This window comes from Schistocerca piceifrons, chromosome 7 (genome assembly GCF_021461385.2).
Source record: "Schistocerca piceifrons isolate TAMUIC-IGC-003096 chromosome 7, iqSchPice1.1, whole genome shotgun sequence".
Classification (NCBI taxonomy): Eukaryota; Metazoa; Arthropoda; class Insecta; order Orthoptera; family Acrididae; genus Schistocerca; species Schistocerca piceifrons.
In genome coordinates, this window is record NC_060144.1 from 581160465 (window position 1) to 581178992 (window position 18528).

At 44.1% G+C, this 18528-nt stretch overlaps 1 protein-coding gene across 1 annotated transcript in view; it reads left to right on the forward strand.

The window, feature by feature from the left end:
• The first annotated feature begins 5593 nt into the window (after positions 1-5593).
• LOC124709095 overlaps positions 5594-18528 on the forward strand; it is a 277059-nt gene continuing 264124 nt past the window's right edge. The window contains exons 1-2 of the mRNA XM_047240743.1: positions 5594-5699; positions 15563-15680. Of these exons, the coding sequence (XP_047096699.1) occupies positions 5594-5699; positions 15563-15680 (224 nt within the window). The remainder of the gene's footprint in view (positions 5700-15562; positions 15681-18528) is intronic.

An 18528-nucleotide genomic window follows, 5' to 3' on the forward strand; every position in this document is an offset into this window, starting at 1 on the left:
CACCCGTTGAGGCTGTTGCCCTTTCTGTACTTGCCCAAGGCCATCTAACCTAAAAAACCGCCCAGCCCACGCCACACAACCCCTGCTACCCGTGTAGCCGCTTGTTGCGTGTAGTGGACTCCTGACCTATCCAGCGGAACCCGAAACCCCACCACCCTATGGCGCAAGTCGAGGAATCTGCAGCCCACACGGTCGCAGAACCGTCTCAGCCTCTGATTCAGACCCTCCACTCGGCTCTGTACCAAAGGTCCGCAGTCAGTCCTGTCGACGATGCTGCAGATGGTGAGCTCTGCTTTCATCCCGCTAGCGAGACTGGCAGTCTTCACCAAATCAGATAGCCGCCGGAAGCCAGAGAGGATTTCCTCCGATCCATAGCGACACACATCATTGGTGCCGACATGAGCGACCACCTGCAGATGGGTGCACCCTGTACCCCTCATGGCATCCGGAAGGACCCTTTCCACATCTGGAATGACTCCCCCCGGTATGCACACGGAGTGCACATTGGTTTTCTTCCCCTCTCTTGCTGCCATTTCCCTAAGGGGCCCCATTACGCGCCTGACGTTGGAGCTCCCAACTACCAGTAAGCCCACCCTCTGCAACTGCCCGGATCTTGCAGACTGAGGGGCAACCTCTGGAACAGGACAAGCAGCCATGTCAGGCCGAAGATCAGTATCAGCCTGAGACAGAGCCTGAAACCGGTTCGTCAGACAAACTGGAGAGGCTTTCCGTTCTGCCCTCCGGAATGTCTTTCGCCCCCTGCCACACCTTGAAACGACCTCCCACTCTACCACAGGTGAGGGATCAGCCTCAATGCGGGCAGTATCCCGGGCAACCACAGTCGTAGTCCGATCAGGGGATGCGTGGGACGAGCTGGCCGTTCCCGACAAACCCCCATCCGGACCCCCACAGTGATGCCCATTGGCAACAGCCTCAAGCTGTGTGACCGAAGCCAACACTGCCTGAAGCTGGGAGCGAAGGGATGCCAACTCAGCCTGCATCCGAACACAGCAGTTGCAGTCCCTATCCATGCTAAAAACTTTTATGCAAAAAACGTCTGAACTAATCTACAGAGAGCGCAAACAAATCGACAAAATTTAAACGGTTATTAAGATACAAGACTGCCTAGTAAATGCAGTAATGCTGCTACTTGCGCACTGCTGACACTGCTCGGCGGCGGAAGGAGACTAAGCGAAATTACACTATTCAGGTACTAAAACGCGATGCTACAACTCTCAAATACTATAATACGCCCGATATTTATGAACTAACCAATGCAAGTACCACAAGCACGCAAAGAAATTAAGAATTAAACTATGTAACAAATGAGTGAGCTAGGAGTATACGACTTGCTGCTCAGCTGCTTATCCAACGGCGGCAGGGAGCACAGTGCTATATTGAGAGAGTATCGCCGAGTGAAATGTCTGATGAGAAGCCCGATCTCATTAAATGGTTTAAAAAAGGAAGGTAATACAGTTCGAAAACGCAGATGATTTTGCTGTGGTATGTAGAAGAGGAAGGCGTCCTGTACCGGTGGAACCTACTGACAAGGTTGCTATTCAGAATGAGATTTTCACTCAGCAGCGGAGTGTGCGCTGATATGAAACTTTCTGACAGTTTAAAACTGTGTGCCGGACCGAGACTCGAACTCGGGACCGTCGCCTTTCACGTGCAAGTGCTCTACCAACTGAGCTACCCAAGCACGACTCACGACCCGTCCTCACAGCTTCAATTCTGCCAGTACCTCGTCTCCTACCTTCCAAACTTCACAGAAGCTCTTCTGCGAAACTGTGAGGACGGGTCGTGAGTCGTGCTTGGGTAGCTCAGTTGGTAGAGCACTTGCCCGCAAAATGCAAAGGTCCCGAGTTCGAGTCTCGGTCCGGCACACAGTTTTAATCCGTCAGGAAGTTTCAAGGTTGCTATTGCTGTAACTGACGATGCAGCACATGCCACGGATAGTGCTAGTGCTAGAATCACGAGAATTGTCCATCCCAAGGTCGACAGTACTTAGAGTTTTGCGGTTTATTTTGCACCGATAACCGTATAAGACAGATGCTGCAGCAACAGAAACCTCATGTCCCGCAGCAACGTTCAGAATTTGCTCTTCGGTTTCTGGCACTGTTCGATGTTGATGACATGTGCCTGGGGAATATTGTATGGAGTGAGGATGCACTTTTCACGCAGAAGGACCCAGCGATTACACAGAACTGCTGAATTCTGGGCACTGTTAAATGACATGTTGCTGAAGAGCCTTTGCACTCGCCGTACGTAACTGTGTGTTGTGAATTCACAGGCAGCTTTCTTCTCGATCCGTTCTTCCTTGAACAGAATACACCGATAGGGACGGTCAAGGTGTACCATGACGTCTGCACATTACCGAGATTTCCTGCAGCATACGATTCTTGCTGTGGAAGATGAGAACCACTGTGGAAGATGTGGAAACCAGTGTTTTCATTCAGCATGGGGCAACACCTCATGACATTCGTCCAGCGAAAGATCTGCTTAATGTAACGTTCCGCGAATGCGTTACCTCTAGACATTTTCCAGGTGCATGGTATGTAAGACCACCTGATCTGAATCCCTATGACTTTTGACTCTCGGGGTATCTAAAAGAAAGCGTTTACCAGGGACACGTTCGGTCTCTACCTCACCTAAAGGCCAATATACAGGAACACATTGCCCACATTCCACCGAAATTGCTGCCAGCAACTGTTCTTCATGTTGTTTTACGGAGACAGTATCTCGTCGTCGTCACCGGCGCTCATACAGAAGAATTTGTATAAGCGGAGGTTAATAATAAAATCAACATTATGCCTTCCTCACTTGTTTGACCTTTTCTGTGCACGTCTCGTCCCAAATCTATTACATTGAGAAACATTTCTATACTTCTTTCTTGCATTCACAGCACCAGATTTGCACCTGGTGGCCAAAACCGGAACTATTTTTTTTCAGCATAAATCGGTTTCGGATTGTTGTTGTGTTGTGATTTCCAGTCCTGAGACTGGTTTATTGCAGCTCTCCATGCTACTCTATCCCGTGCAAGCTTCTTCATCTCCCAGTACCTGCCGCAACCTACATCCTTCTGAATCTGCTTAGTGTATTCATCTATTGGTCTCCCTCTACGATGTTTACCCTCCACGCTGCCCTCCAGACTAAATTGGTGATCCCTTGATGCCTCAGAACATGTCCTACCAACCGGTCCCTTCTTCTAGTCAAGTTGTGCCACAAACTTCTCTTCTCCCCAATTCTAATCAATATCTCCTCATTAGTTATGTGATCTACCCATCTAATCTTCAGCATTCTTCTGCAGCACCCCGTTTCGAAAGCTTCTATTCTCTTCTTGTCCAAACAATTTATCGTCTATGTTTCACTTCCATACATGGCTACACTCCATACAAATACTTTCAGAAACGACTTCCTGACACTTAAATCTATACTCGATGTTAACAAATTTCTCTTCTTCAGAAACGCATTCCTTGCCATTGCCAGTCTACATTTTATATCCTCTCTACTTCGACCACCATAAGTTATTTTGCTCCCCAAATAGCAAAACTCCTTTACTACTTTAAGTGTCTCATTTCCTAATCTAATTCCCTCAGCATCACCCGATTTAATTCGAATACATTCCATTATCCTCGTTTTGCTTTTGTTGATGTTCATCTTATACCCTCCTTTCAAGACACTGTCCATTCCGTTCAACTGCTCTTCCAAGTCCTTTCTGTCTCTGACAGAATAACAATGTCATCGGCGAACCTCAAAGTGTCCATGGATTTTAATACCTACTCCGAATTTTCCTTTACTGCTTGCTCAATATACAGATTGAATAACATCGGGGAGAGGCTCCAACCCTGTCTCACTCCCTTCCCTGTCGGATTAATGAATTACAATATCTACGACGTTTCACTGTCATACGACAATTAAAGCCCACATTGTCCTCTGCGAGTGGCTGCACTTAAATTATAAGCACCAAGTATGAGACGAATTCTCGTACTTACGTCGCCAGTGGACGGTGACACGCTTGTCTGGTACAGTATCTATAGCGCTCCAAAGCGACCACTGTGTCGTTTAAAAGGGTTGTCTAATATTTAGACGTGTGCTTTAATCCGTTCTCTAATTGCAGGTTTTGCCATGGGTCCTTGAGAGTATGTACACTACTGGCCATTAAAATTGCTACACCAAGAAGAAATGCAGATGACAAACGGGTATTCTTTGGACAAATATATTATACTAGAACTGACATGTGATTACATTTTCACGCAATTTGGGTGCATAGATACTGAGGAAATAGTACCCAGAACAACCAAACTGACTTGATACGCCTGGGATTTGAGTCAAACAGAGCTTGGAGGGCGTGTACAGGTACAGCTGCCCATGCAGCTTCAACACGATACCACAGTTCATCAAGAGCAGTGACTGGCGTATTGCGACGAGCCAGTTGCTCTGCCACCATTGACCAGACGTTTTCAATTGGTGAGAGATCTGGAGAATATCCTGGCAAGGGCAGCAATCGAACATTTTCTGCATCCAGAAAGGCCCGTACAGGACCTGCAACATGTGGTCGTACATTATCCTGCAGAAATGTAGGGTTTCGCAGGGATCGAATGAATGGTAGAGCCACGGGTCGTAACAAATGTGAAATGTAACGTCCACTGTTCAAAGTGCCGTCAATGCGAACAAGAGATGACCGAGACGTGTAACAAACGGCACCCCATACCATCACCCGGGTGATTCGCCAGTACAGCGGTGACGAATACCAGCTTCCAATGTGCGTTAACCACGATGTCGCCAAACAAGGTCGTGACCATCATGATGCTGTAAACAGAACCTGGATTCATCCGAATAAATAACGTTTTGATATTCGTGTACCCAGGTTCGTCGTTGAGTACAGTATCACAGGCGCTCCTGTCTGTGATGCAGCGTCAAGGGCAACCGCAGCCACGCTCTCCGAGCTGATAGTCCATGCTGCTGCAAACGTCGTCGAACTGTTCGTGGAGATGGTTGTTATCTTGCAAACGTCCCCATCTGTTGACTCAGGGATCGAGCCGTGGCTGCACGATCCGTTACAGCCATGCGGATAAGATGCCTGTCATCTCGACTGCTAGTGATACGAGGCCGTTGGGATCCAGCACGGCGTTCCGTATTACCCTCCTGAACCCACCGATTCCATATTCTGCTAACAGTCATTGGAACTCGGCCAACGCGAGCAGCAATTTCGCGATAAGATAAACGGCAATCACGATAGGCTAGAATCCGTCTTTTATGAAAGTTGGAAACGTGATGGTACGTGTTTCTCCTCCTTACACGTGGCATCGCAACAACGTTTCACCAGGCAACGCCGGTCAACTGCTGTTTGTGTGTGAGAAATCGGTCGGAAACTTTCCTCATGTCAGCACGTTGTAGGTGTCGCCACCGGCTCCAACCTTGTGTGAATGCTCTGAAAAGCTAGTGATTTGTGTATCACAGTATCTTCTTCCTGTCGGTTAGATTTCTCGTCTGTAGCACGTCATCTTCGTGGTGTAGCAATTTTAATGGCCAGTCGTGTTTAAAGCAACGGACAACGCACAGCAAAGTAGAGTACTCGAAGCTTCTAGTAATGGCTACCGTGCAGTCACTTGCTGGTATCACAAGGCAGTTTGTACCCGAGAAAGCTGCGGCTGCATCGCACGGGACGGAGGCAGAGCCACTGCCGCCTGCAGAGCGCAAGTGTTTCCGCAGGAAGCGGGCTGCTGGCGACGCAACGTGACTGCCGCAGCGGCGCCGCCTAAACTTAGCGGCGCCGCATTCTGTCCCGCGCGCGCCGTGCAGCGAGCAGAGGGCGCGACAGCGCGAAACCCGCGCTATTCATAGCGAGCGGCGGCCGGCCGCAGGCGCGGCCCGGCGCGCGAACGACGCAGTGGACCGGCGGGCAGAGGGGCTGCCCCGTCCCACTGCTAAACAGCCGCCGACGTACCGGCGGCAGGCGCCTCACCCGTGTCGGCTAGCAGGGCTACTTCTGCTGCAACGTACATTTGTGACCATTTAGTGAGCAAACTCTCAGAGCTGTGCATTCTGTTCTACACTACTGGCCATTGGAATTGCTACACCACGAAGATGAACTGCTACAGACACGAATATTTAACCGACAGGAAGGAGATGCCGTGATATGCAAATGATTAGTTTTTCAGAGCATTCACACCAGGTTGGCGCCGGTGGCGACACCTACAACGTGCTGACATGAGGAAAGTTTCCAACCGATTTCTCATACACAAACAGCAGTTGACTAGCGTTGCCTGGTGAAACGTTGTTGTGATGCCTCGTGTAAGGAGGAGAAATGCGTACCATCACGTCTCCGACTTTGATAAAGGTCGGATTGTAGCCTATCGCAGTTGCGGTTTATTGTATCGCGACATTGCTGCTCGCGTTGGTCGAGATCCAATGACTGTTAGCAGAATATGGATTCGGTGGGTTCAGGAGGGTAATATGGAACGCCGTGCTGGATCCCAACGGCCTCGTATCACTAGCAGTCGAGATGACAGGCATCTTATCCGCGTGGCTGTAACGGATCGTGCAGCCACGTCTCGATCCCTGAGTCAACAGATGGGGACGTTTGCAAGACAACAAGTGCGCGAATGACAAAACGTCATTTCGACTGCTGCCCTGGCCAGAACATTCTCCAGATCTCTCACCAACTGGAAACGTCTGGTCAATGGTGTCCGAGCAGCTGGCTCGTCACAATACGGCAGTCACTACTCTTGATGAACTGTGGTATCGTGTTGAAGCTGCATGGGCAGCTGTACCTGTACACGCCATACAAACTCTGTTTGACGCAATGCCCAGACGTATCGCAATGCCCAGGCTTATCGTTATTACGGCCACAGGTCGTTGTTCTGAGTACTGATTTCTCAAGATCTATGCACCCAAATTGCATGAAAATGTCAGTTCTAGTATAATATATTTGTCCAATGAATACCCGTTTATCATCTGCATTTCTTCTTGGTGTAGCAATTTTAATGACCAGTAGAGTGCTTCTGCCAGCACTGCATGAATGCCGAATCCATGGTGGCCACAAAGTAACACTGTAAAAAAAAAAAGGAAAGAAAGTGTCAACACTTAAGAACATCGTATGTCGCCACTTTTATGCCTATACGTGCATGACTATGCCACCCATGTGTCACTGTCGGCACATATATAACTATACAAGCTGTTACCTGATGCCCTGCTGACAGGTCAGTAATTTTATTATGATGAGTGGGGGTAAGAATGCTATTGTAGATGTAATAATGGCAGCTGCCCTCTCATGTCTGTCTGTTCGGGTAGGCATAGCTCGTGGTTTCCGTTGAATTGCCGCAATGCACTATGAGGCGGCACGCACAGTTTCCTGCCGAGCAGCGCATTTGGAGGGGCGTGGGCGGAAGTGTGCATCTATGGTTCAAAATGGTTCAAATGGCTCTGAGCACTATCCGACTTAACTTCTGAGGTCATCAGTCCCCTAGAACTTAGAACTACTGAAACCTAACTAACCTAAGGACGACACACACATCCATGTCCGAGACAGGATTCGAACCTGCGACCGTAGCGGTCGCTCGGCTCCAGACTGTAGCGCCTAGAACCGCACGGCCACTCCGGCCGGCAGTGCATCTATGAATCGAGCTATTAAAATAGTTACACATTTTACAATGTGTACATCGTACAACAAATCTAATAAATTTTGAATGTGGCTTGTATTGAGTGATGTAAAAAAAAAAAAAGATGTTCCATTCCCTGCTTCACTGAGTTGGGGTCCATTTTTCTTTTACCTTATAAAGTAGCCTGTGTTCTACATCAGGGTTCAAGCTATCTCCATACGAAATTTCATTGAAATCGGTTCAGCAGTACGACTATAGCCACGAAAATGTAATAGCAACAGTCATTACTTTCACATTCGTAATATTAGTATGGACCGAACACTCGAGGCGTATAGGCATTGTATTCATTACGTTGAATGGTATTATGCAGAACATATCAACCATTAAAAATATTTTCGCAAATCTGATAAACTTTAAAAGTAATAGAGTAAATAGCTTTGTCAGAGGGTAATATATTTCCCTAATTCCAGTATATTCTTCAGATCAAAAAGTATCTTACACTACACCCATTCTAAACCAGCCTGCGTTCTTCCTCAGCATTGAAGCTATCTCCATAACAAATTTCATCAAAATCGGTTCACCAGTTTATTCGTGAAAAGGTAACAGAGAAACACGCTTTCACATAAACTCGACCAGTGCGAACGACCGAGCTATTCGCGGACACAAGAGTATAACGTGAGCGAAAGCCAGGTCCGAGTTTGCTGAGTGGAGCGTAAGAACTGAGCTGGTCTGGCCAACTGCCGCCAAGTAAACGCCTGGGTCAGCGGGTTTGTCCATACAACAAACGCATCGTGCGTGTTCTCCGTGATAGCAATCCATACTCCTCTCCCGTGATACCCATGCCAGCTCATCTACGTCCATATCGAGGTGCGCTTGCGGGGATATTAAAAGTACTTTCGGAATAAAGTAACCTAAAGCCAGTCTGTGGCTGGTGTCTGCTGCACACCGTCAGTAATTCGTGAACTGCGAAGGTCTGCAGTCGTCTCTTTATTTGGCAAAATTATGTTAGGCCTATGCAATGTTTTTTTATGTAACCGCAATTTCCGATTTCGGTCAAATAACGTTAGCATCCGATCTGAAACTACAATGCGGGAGGACGAATGCCGCCTCCTGCGTCAGATGGTGCACTTGACACGAGCTGTATTTTAATTTTAGATCTAATATAGGGTTGTGGGAACTAATTCAGAGGCAGAAAGATCGCCTGCTGGCTGTCGAGATGGATTTCTGGAGATGGGGTTGTGGATATTCCAGGCTTGATCATATTAGAAACGGTAGGATCAGAGAGGATATGAATGTCGAAAGCACAATCCTAGACTACACAGAAAGGAAGCGCCTACTCTGGAATGGTCACTTACAGCGTATTCCAGACACAAGGTGGCCAAAACGTGTATGGCAATGGATAAAGCGCGGTAGACCTGCGAGATGCTGGAAATACGTCAACGAAGCAATGGCGGCGCAAGGTCTTAATGAAGGAGACTGGAATGACCGTGAACGATGGAGACTGGGATGCGAGAGGCGGCATGTATATATACCGGGTGATGAAAAAGTTAGTATGAATTTGAAAAACTTAATAAACCACGGAATAATGTAGACAGAGAGGTAAAAATTGACACACATGCTTGGAATGACATAGGGTTTTATTAGAACGAAAAATAAAAAACGAAACAAACAAAGTATTGCTAGACGAGTGAAAGATCTCTTGCGCGTGTCGTTTGGTGGTGATCGTGTGCTCAGCCGTCACTTTCGTCACGCTTGGCTTCCCTGGTCCCCAGACCTCAGTCCGTGCGATTATTGGCTTTGGGGTTACCTGAAGTCGCAAGTGTATCATGATCGACCGACATCTCTAGGGATGCTGAAAGACAACATCGACGCCAATGCCTACCACAACTCCGGACATGCTTTACAGTGCTGTTCACAACATCATTCCTGGACTACAGCTATTGTTGAGGAATGATGGTGGACATATTGAGGATTTCCTGTAAAGAACATCATCTTTGCTTTCTCTTACTTTGTTATGCTAATTATTGCTATTCTAATCAGATGAAGCGCCATCTGTCGGAAATTTTTTGAACTTTTGTATTTTTTTTGGTTCTAATAAAACCTCATGTCATTCCAAGCATGTGTGTCAATTTGTACCTCTCTATCTACATTATTCCGTGATTTATTCAGTTTTCAAATTTATACTGACTTCTTGATCATCCGGTATAATGGTACAGTAGTTAAAGCTGAATAAAGAAGCGTGTCCTAGGATGTGTTGTTAGTAAAATAATTTTTCTTCTTTAGGGCCAGCAGCGTAATATATGTCTGAAAACGACATGATAATTAGAGTACATACAGCAAATAGCTGCTTCTATACTCCGTTCATGATAAGAATAAACCTGATGTAAACAAACTACTACTACTACTACTACTACTACAAAGGCGATGATTGGTCAGAAGCCGTAGCACACGTTCATTACACTCTTGAAAGTAGGTCGTACTTATGTATTAGATATAGTAGTGCTAAGTTACGTTAAATGAAACTTTAACATATTCAAATCTGTTAACAGCCATCAACGTTTTGCTAAATCATGCTTTAGCTATGTAGTTTTTATTTCAAAAAATGTGTACAGTCAGAGCCTCTGCACTGTTGTGCTCCGATTGTCTCTCTGTTCACAAGCAGCATGAAAATGGTTGAGGCTGCCTCATATTCCGTGGTGAAACACGCGTGTGGAACACGATTAAAAAGTGCCGAAAAATAGGTAGCTCTTAATGCTTTGTAAAACCTTACAGAGATAATCGGCTTGACAGTTCTTCGAGACATTGTACTGCATACAGTGTATATACAAGAAACAACTGATTGCATAGCGGAGTCAGAAGCGCGATATGTTGATAATTTATTGCAGTTCACGGCTCGCGTTCAATTTGAAATACCTACATCTCGTAATTGTAAAATTCATCATCATTTTCATGAATATGCACGTTTTCTTGTTTCTAATTACATATTGCACGCTAAAATCCCGTTTTCATTTCAAATATAAATTCTTAATTATGAATACTTTATGAAAGTCTGTTAATAAACGTTGCTTAAATTAAGAAAGCATAATAATTTAATTTTTAAGGCAAATATGGAAAACCAAATACTCTTTATTTGTTCCATGTCCATTTTTTTATACCACAGATGTTTGGAAGTGTCGTAGAACACGAAAAATAACCATTTTCACAGCATTTCCATTGTACCATTACGATATGAACCCAAAAGAACTGATCTGGAATCAATTTAAGGCGTTTGGCCTGCCAGGCGTACTGGAACTAACGCACGCAGCTTTTTCATACGTCACTGCCGAAGCTGGCGGAACAGAACGGCACGTCATAAAACAAAAGGCGAAAATGCGGCGCCTGATTGGCTTCGTGGATTTTGTTGTTGATCGACTCGTTATCGACGTAGCAGATGACGGTTCCAGAACTGAAATATATTTCTCGGATTCGGAAAAGAAAGGAGCTAGGAGGTTACCAGACGACTCACGGTAATTAATACCTTGGGTGGCTTCAGTATTCAACAGTACGGTGAAATCCCACAGTATGCTTTTGTAACACACATAGCTCGCCCAGAAAAATTATCCTGTGTTTAAGTTAGGAATTTCCATCACTCTTGTTTGTAATTAGAATACTACGTCAGATGGAAACGAGAGTATTTTATGGTTTCCGTCTGGTCAACTAAGAAGCGCGCGGCAGTGCTGGAGTTTTGCCTAATATTATTTCATTCTTCGAAGCTATATTGTTTTTTTACTCGTCTCTTTTCACATCTCAACTGCAATTGCTCACATCATTGCAGGTTAGTTGGACCGCTGGCTGGCCAGTGCTGTCCATGAGTAATGCACCGGTAAATCTGTTGTCCCACATTATCGCTCAGTCTATGTGCGTGTAACACAGCATACAAAGTATTCTTAGGATCGTACTTGACTGTACTGGTCACAGCTTGACTTTTGCTCCGTGTGAAGCGAAATCCCATGAAATTCAAGCAAACGCGGAAGAATACATGGCGTAATGTTTACATCAGGTTTATTCTTATGATGAGCAGAGTGTAGAAAACTTTACTTACGACAGACTGTTTCGGCTTAATCACCGAACAGGTATAAATTTTAACGTGAGATGTGAAGAACACATTAGACAGAGCGAATATAATCAGTCGAGCTTCTTTTTAACTTGAAAAATCAAAATCGCGCTGGTTATACGATCGAAAATGTACTACAGATTCTGCACAGAATACCAAAAGATTTTGCACTGAACGTTCTCGAGGAATTAGAAATTTTTAAGTACACGAGAAAATACCCACAAAAAATATTAAACGAACATACAGAATTTAGACACGAGTACTACCTTAAAAACTTTAGTGAATTTTTAGATCACGAAAATGGACAAATCGGAAGTAGCATATGCAACAACCAAAGATAATCTTAACAAATTTTAGTTAATAAAATAATATCGCTGTCCATCTGCACAATCCTTGTAAACGTATAGCGTCGTAAGAGTGGAACTGTCGAACTGCTGACAAGTCGTAATTAACAATTTATTTTCAACACCTTGGCATCATTTACGATCTTATTAAAGCAGTGACAGATACGAAACAGTCCACTAAATGCGCAATCTGGACGTCACATCAGTCTAGACGTGAGTACAAGACAAGCTACTTTAATATGGATGACATTGGCATCCATATCTGTTCTCACCAAAATTGTAGTTGTAGGTGCTTGAAAATGGCAATGAAGCGGAAACAGCCTGTCGTAAATAAAGGTTACTTGTTATAAGCAGCTATTTGGTGTACATACATACATACATACATACATACATACATTAATCCTTGTTCCACAGATCATGGATACGACATTTCGTAATGATGTGGAACGTGTCACTTCAACATAAGTTTTCTTTACACAAATTAATTAATTTAATTAATTTTTGTACAGTTACTACTTCATATCTAAGAATTCATCTACTGAGTAGAAGGAGTTGTCATTCAGAAATTCTTTTAATTTGCTTTTAAATGTTGGTTGGCTATCTGTCAGACTTTTAATACCATTTGACAAATGACCAAAGATTTTTGTGGCAACATAATTCACCCCTTTCTATGCCAAAGTGTGATTTAATCCAGAATAGGGAATATCATCCTTTTTTCTAGTGTTGTAGCTATGCACTTCGCTGTTATTTTTGAATTGGGATGGGTTATTAATGACAAATTTCGTAAGTGAATATGTGTGTTGCGAAGGCACTGTGAATATCACGAGTTCCTTAAATAAATCTCTGCAAGGTGATCTTGGGTGGGCTCCCACTACTATTCCGATTACACTCTTTTCTGCAATGAATACTTTCTCTCTTAATGACGAATTGCCCCAAAATACGATGCCATATGAAAGCAGTGAATGAAAATAGGCAAAGTACGTTAATCACCAAAATTTGCAATAACCCTAATAGCATAAGAAGCTGAACCTAACCGTTTCAGCAGATCATCGATGTGTTTCTTCCCATTCAATTTCTCATCAATGCACACACCCAGAAATTTGGAGTATTCTACCTTAGCAACAGACTTCCGTTTATAGTCTATATTTATCAATGGTGTTATGCCATTTACTGTTCAGAATTGTATAAACTGTGTTTTCTCAAAATTTAGTGAGTGTCCATTTGCAGAGAACCACTTCATAATTTTCTGAAAGACATTATTTCCAATTTCCTCAGCTGATTCTTGCTTCTTGAGTGTGATTACTATACTTGTATCATCAGAAAAAAGAACTAACTTTGCATCTTCATGAATATAGAGTGGCAAGTCGTTAATACATATTAAGAACAATAAGGGACCCAAAACTGAACCCTGTGGGACACCATTCTTGATACTTCCCCAGTTAGAGGACTCTGCTGGTTTTTGTAGACTATCTGTACTGTTAATTTCAACCTTCTGCAATCTTCCAGTTAAGTATGAATTAAACCATTTGTGGACTGTCCCACTCATACCACAATAATTAAGCTTATCTTCAAGAATTTCATGATTCACACAATTAAAAGCCTTTGAGAGATCACAAAATATCCCAATGGGTGATGTTTGGCTATTAATTGCATTTAATATTTGATCAGTGTGATGTACTCTAATAATCATGTCGTTATGAGCTAGTAAAATAATAAAATAAGATCATTCCTGCCTCCTTTGACACACTGTCGCCTCATATACGGGGTATTCCGTAATTCGTGTTACACACTTCTAGAGGCTGTAGCGGGAACTTAGTAGATCAAGTTTTACATAGCAACACACGTCCGCAAACGGTTCGTTTCCATGTTACAAGGGAAACAAGAGCTACTCAATCGAGCTAGATGTTTTTTAGTTCGCTTGTTATGCTAGGCGACCCACATTCAAGTATCGTACTATGAGGTGATGTTACGCGATTTCCTTTGTTTCCATCCGCCTTCTTTTCATGCTTCTTGGTGACGCATCAGTTGATATTACGGTGACTTGTACTGCACTAATAGGATGCCTGAGTACACGTTCACAGAGTACACCGATATGTTGTTAATTTACGGCGAAGCTCGCCGCAATGGAAGAGAGATCAACGTCTTACCACGAGTACTTTCCAAATCGTGTCTACTCCATCCCACCCCATGTTTGCCAGTGTAGAAGAACTGCGGGGCAGTGGAAAATTCGGCAGTGATAGAGCAAACTGTGGTGCTTCAAGGAGGCGGCAGACTGTAGTACTGGAAGAAGAAGTACTTCATCAAGTTGAAGAGAACCCATCAACGAGTACTCGAGCCATTGCACATGACTTGGTTGTGTCTCACTCATCTGTCTGGCATGTTGTGTATGAAGAGTAACTTCACCCATATCACGCTCAGAAGGTACACGCCATGATCTCTCGGGATTTTGTGCCACGTATCAGTTTCTGCATTTAGTTTTATACCGATGAGTGGATTTTCCTGAGTTTCCGAGGCGAATTTTGTTCACCGACGAACCGCATTTAAACAGGCAGGCAAGGTGTTTTGAAGGCTCGAAATAGCCACATCTGGGATCAATAAAACCCCAGAGGCTCGTGTAAACGAAGATTTCGTGTACACGAAGATCAGCTTTGGAGTCAATGTCTGGGCAGATATCTGCAATGATCGTGTGACTGGGCTGTACATCGTTCCTCCCCACCTAACGATTACCAGGTACTTGACATTCATACAACAAGTGTTGCCGGAGTGTTTCGAAGATGAGCCACTGGACATTCAGCACGAATTGTGGTCCCAGCATTACGGCGCAGCTGTACATTTTGCAGTTCGCATCAGAAACCATTTGAACATAGTCTACGGGGAGAGGTGCATCGGTCAGGGAGGACCATATGCTTGGCTACGGAGATCCCCAAATTTAACCCTACGCCTGGACTTTTTCTTGTGGGGTTGCAGGGAGAGCCTTTTTAACGAGAGCCCTGTCCAGTCGGAGGAAGATCTGGTTGCACGGATCATGGTTGTGGCAGAACTGGTTAACCATACACCACACAAGTTGGACAGAGTTTATGCGAACTTGCTGTGCAGATTGTATACACCGAACTTGGTGGTCGTCATATCGAACAGCTGTTATGATATCACAGCAGATAGGAGTGAAATCCGCGGACATGGACTATGTAAAACTTGATCTACTGAGTCCGCTCTACAACCTCTAGAAATGTGTAAAATGAATTGTGAAGCACGCTGTAATTTTAGGTACCGGTATCAGCGCCAACTATGGTATCAAATCTGATGTGAACATCTCTAACTACATGTTACCTAATGATGATCGATGAACGCAGTGGGTGGTGAAAATTACAGAATTTCTTACGCAACAGAAAACAGTTTGTTATGGTAAAAAAAAGGAATAGTCCCTATTGTTTTGTTCTACCGCTGTAGCAGTGTTGGGACAACGTCCCGATTGATGTCTACTGAGATGTTTCTTTATTGCATATGTGTACGTGTGTGTGCAGGCGGCGCTGAGCCCTGGGACGTCTCGGAGAGTGCGTGGGAGTGCGCGGGCGTCGACGACAGCGCCGAGGCGACCGAGGACTGGCCGTCCAGGCTGGAGGGGCTGTGGGTCTCCCAGGGGTGAGTACCTCGCCCTAACGACGGACGCGCCTGTCGAAACGCCTGGCCAGCCGGCCACCGCGGCCCATGTTCAACTTTCGTAGCTCTGAGAGTATTAGGTTGTAGCACTAGTTTACTTGATTTCTGCGACGTGTGTCTATATAAATAAAAATCATTTGCTGCATGTATGAAAGATTATCACCTGGGAATGGCGTGATCGATTTGGTTGATTTTTTGTCGCTGTGTTCGTTACTGTATGAAAAAGATCTGTATGAAAGAAAATTATTGGAAAATACGACGCAAAAGTCAGATATTAACATCAGTTGCCGGATGTATCAAATATCATCAATTAAGAAGGGCTCGACGGATTTGGTTGACTTTTGTCTTTGTTGTGTTCGTAATTGTCAGAACGATGTTTGGATGAAAGAACATTTTTTGGAAATATTAAAATCAATTGTGGAAGATCATCGCTTGAGAACGGTTCGACCAATTTGGTTGACTTTTTTGTACTGTTCTTTAATTGTGGATTCTATCGGTAGTTTTGGCATCAAATCGAAATTTTTTTAAAAAAATAGCGTTCAGTTTGACAGTTCTGCTGCCAGATGTCTTCATAACAAAAAAAAATCAATTTGGCACTTATGTATATATATATTATGTAAATAAAAATGTAATATATAAATGGGGAACGTTGCTACCGAAAATCACGGAAAGTTTTTGACCGATTTACTACAAATTTTTACACGTTATATTGCTGTAATATATGTAATTTATACCCATATATATAGGGTGGTCCATTGATCGTGACCGGGCCAAACATCTTAAGAAATAAGCGTCAAACGAAAAAACTACAAAGAACCAAACTTGTCTAGCTTGAAGGGGGAAACCAGATGGCGCTATAGTTGGCCCGCTAGATGGCGCTGCCATAGGTCAAACGGATATCAACTGCGTTTTTTAAAAATAGGGACCCCCATTTTTTATTACATACCCATGTAGTACGTAAAGAAATATAATTGTTTTAGTTGAACCACTTTTTTCGCTTTGTGGTGGATGGCGCTGTAATAGTCACAAAATATGGCTCACAATTTCAGACGAACAATTGGTTACAGGTAGGTTTTATAAATTAAATACAGAACATAGGTATGTTTGAACATTTTATTTCGGTTGTTCCAATGTGATACATGTACCTTTGTGAACTTATCATTTCCGAGAACGCATGCTGTTACAGCGTGATTACCTGTAAATACCACATTAATGCAATAAATGTTCAAAATGATGTCCGCCAACCTCAATACATTTGGCAAAACATGTAACGACATTCCTCTCAACAGCGAGTAGTTCGCCTTCCGTAATGTTCGCACATGCATTGACAATGCGCTGACGCATGATGTCAGGCGTTGCCTCGGTGGATCACGATAGCAAATATCCTTCAACTTTCCCCACAGGGAGAAATCCGAGGACGTCAGATTCGGTGAACGTGCGGGCCATGGTATGGTGCTTCGACGACCAGTCCACCTGTCAGGAAATATGCTGTTAAATACCTCTTCAACTGCACACGAGCTATGTGCCGGACATCCATCATGTTGGAAGTACATAGCCATTCTGTCATGCAGTGAAACATCTTGTAGCAACATCGGTAGAACATTACGTAGGAAAGCAGCATACATTGCACCATTTCGATTGCCATCGATAATATGGGGGCCAATTATCCTTCCTCCCATAATGCGTGTGTCATCTATCATCTCTGTGCGTGTCCACGTGTCTGAACATTTTTATTTTCGACACTGCGCCCGTGAACGGCTCCGTGTGTTTTACTTTTGTATGTCTACGTTTTTATATCCACCATGTCTGTTCTGCGATTGTCTTCTTTGTATATTTAGTTTTATCTGTGGCCAAAGAGCAGCGTAGTATGCCTACCTGTCTCTGGTGTGAAATTAACAATAAAGAGAAAAAAAGTGGAGGGTGGGAGGAGGAAACAGACAGAGAGAGGGTGGAGGAGGTTATGTGCAGAGAGAAGAGGGGAGGAGCAGATGCACAGAGAGAGGGGGGGGGGGGGGTGGGAGAGGGGACAAGGAATTTAGGATACATATGCGATAGCCTCAGACTTCAATAAGAATATAATAATTCCAATCCCAAAGACACCAGGTGTTGACAGATGTGAAAATTACCGAACTATCAGTTTAATAAGTCACGGCTGCAAAATACTAACGCGAATTCCTTACAGAGGAATGGAAAAACTGGTAGAAGCCGACCTCGGCGAAGATCAGTTTGGATTCCGCAGAAATCTTGGAACACGTGAGGCAATACTGACCCTACGACTTATCTTAGAAAATAGATTAAGGAAAGGCAAACCTACATTTCCAGCATTTGTAGACTTAGAAAAAGCTTTTGACAATGTTGACTGGAATACCCTCTTTCAAATTCTAAAGGTGGCAGGGGTAAAATACCGGGAGCGAAAGGCTATTTACAATTTGTACAGAGACCAGATGGCAGTTATAAGAGTCGAGGGACGTGAAAGGCAAGCAGTGGATGGGAAGGGAGTGAGACAGGGTTGTAGCCTATCCCCGATGTTATTCAATCTGTTTATTGGGCAAACAGTAAAAGAAACAAAAGAAAAATTCGGGGTAGGAATTAAAATCCATGGGGAAGAAATAAAAGCTTTAAGGTTCGCCGATGACATTGTAATTCTGTCAGAGACAGCAAAGGACTTGGAAGAGCAGTTGAACGGAATGGACAGTGTCTTTAAAAGAGGATATAAGATGAACATCAACAAAGGCAAAACGAGAATAATGGATGTAGTCGAGTTAACTCGGGTGATTCTGAGGGAATTAGATTAGGAAATGAGACACTTAAGGTAGTAAAGGAGTTTTGC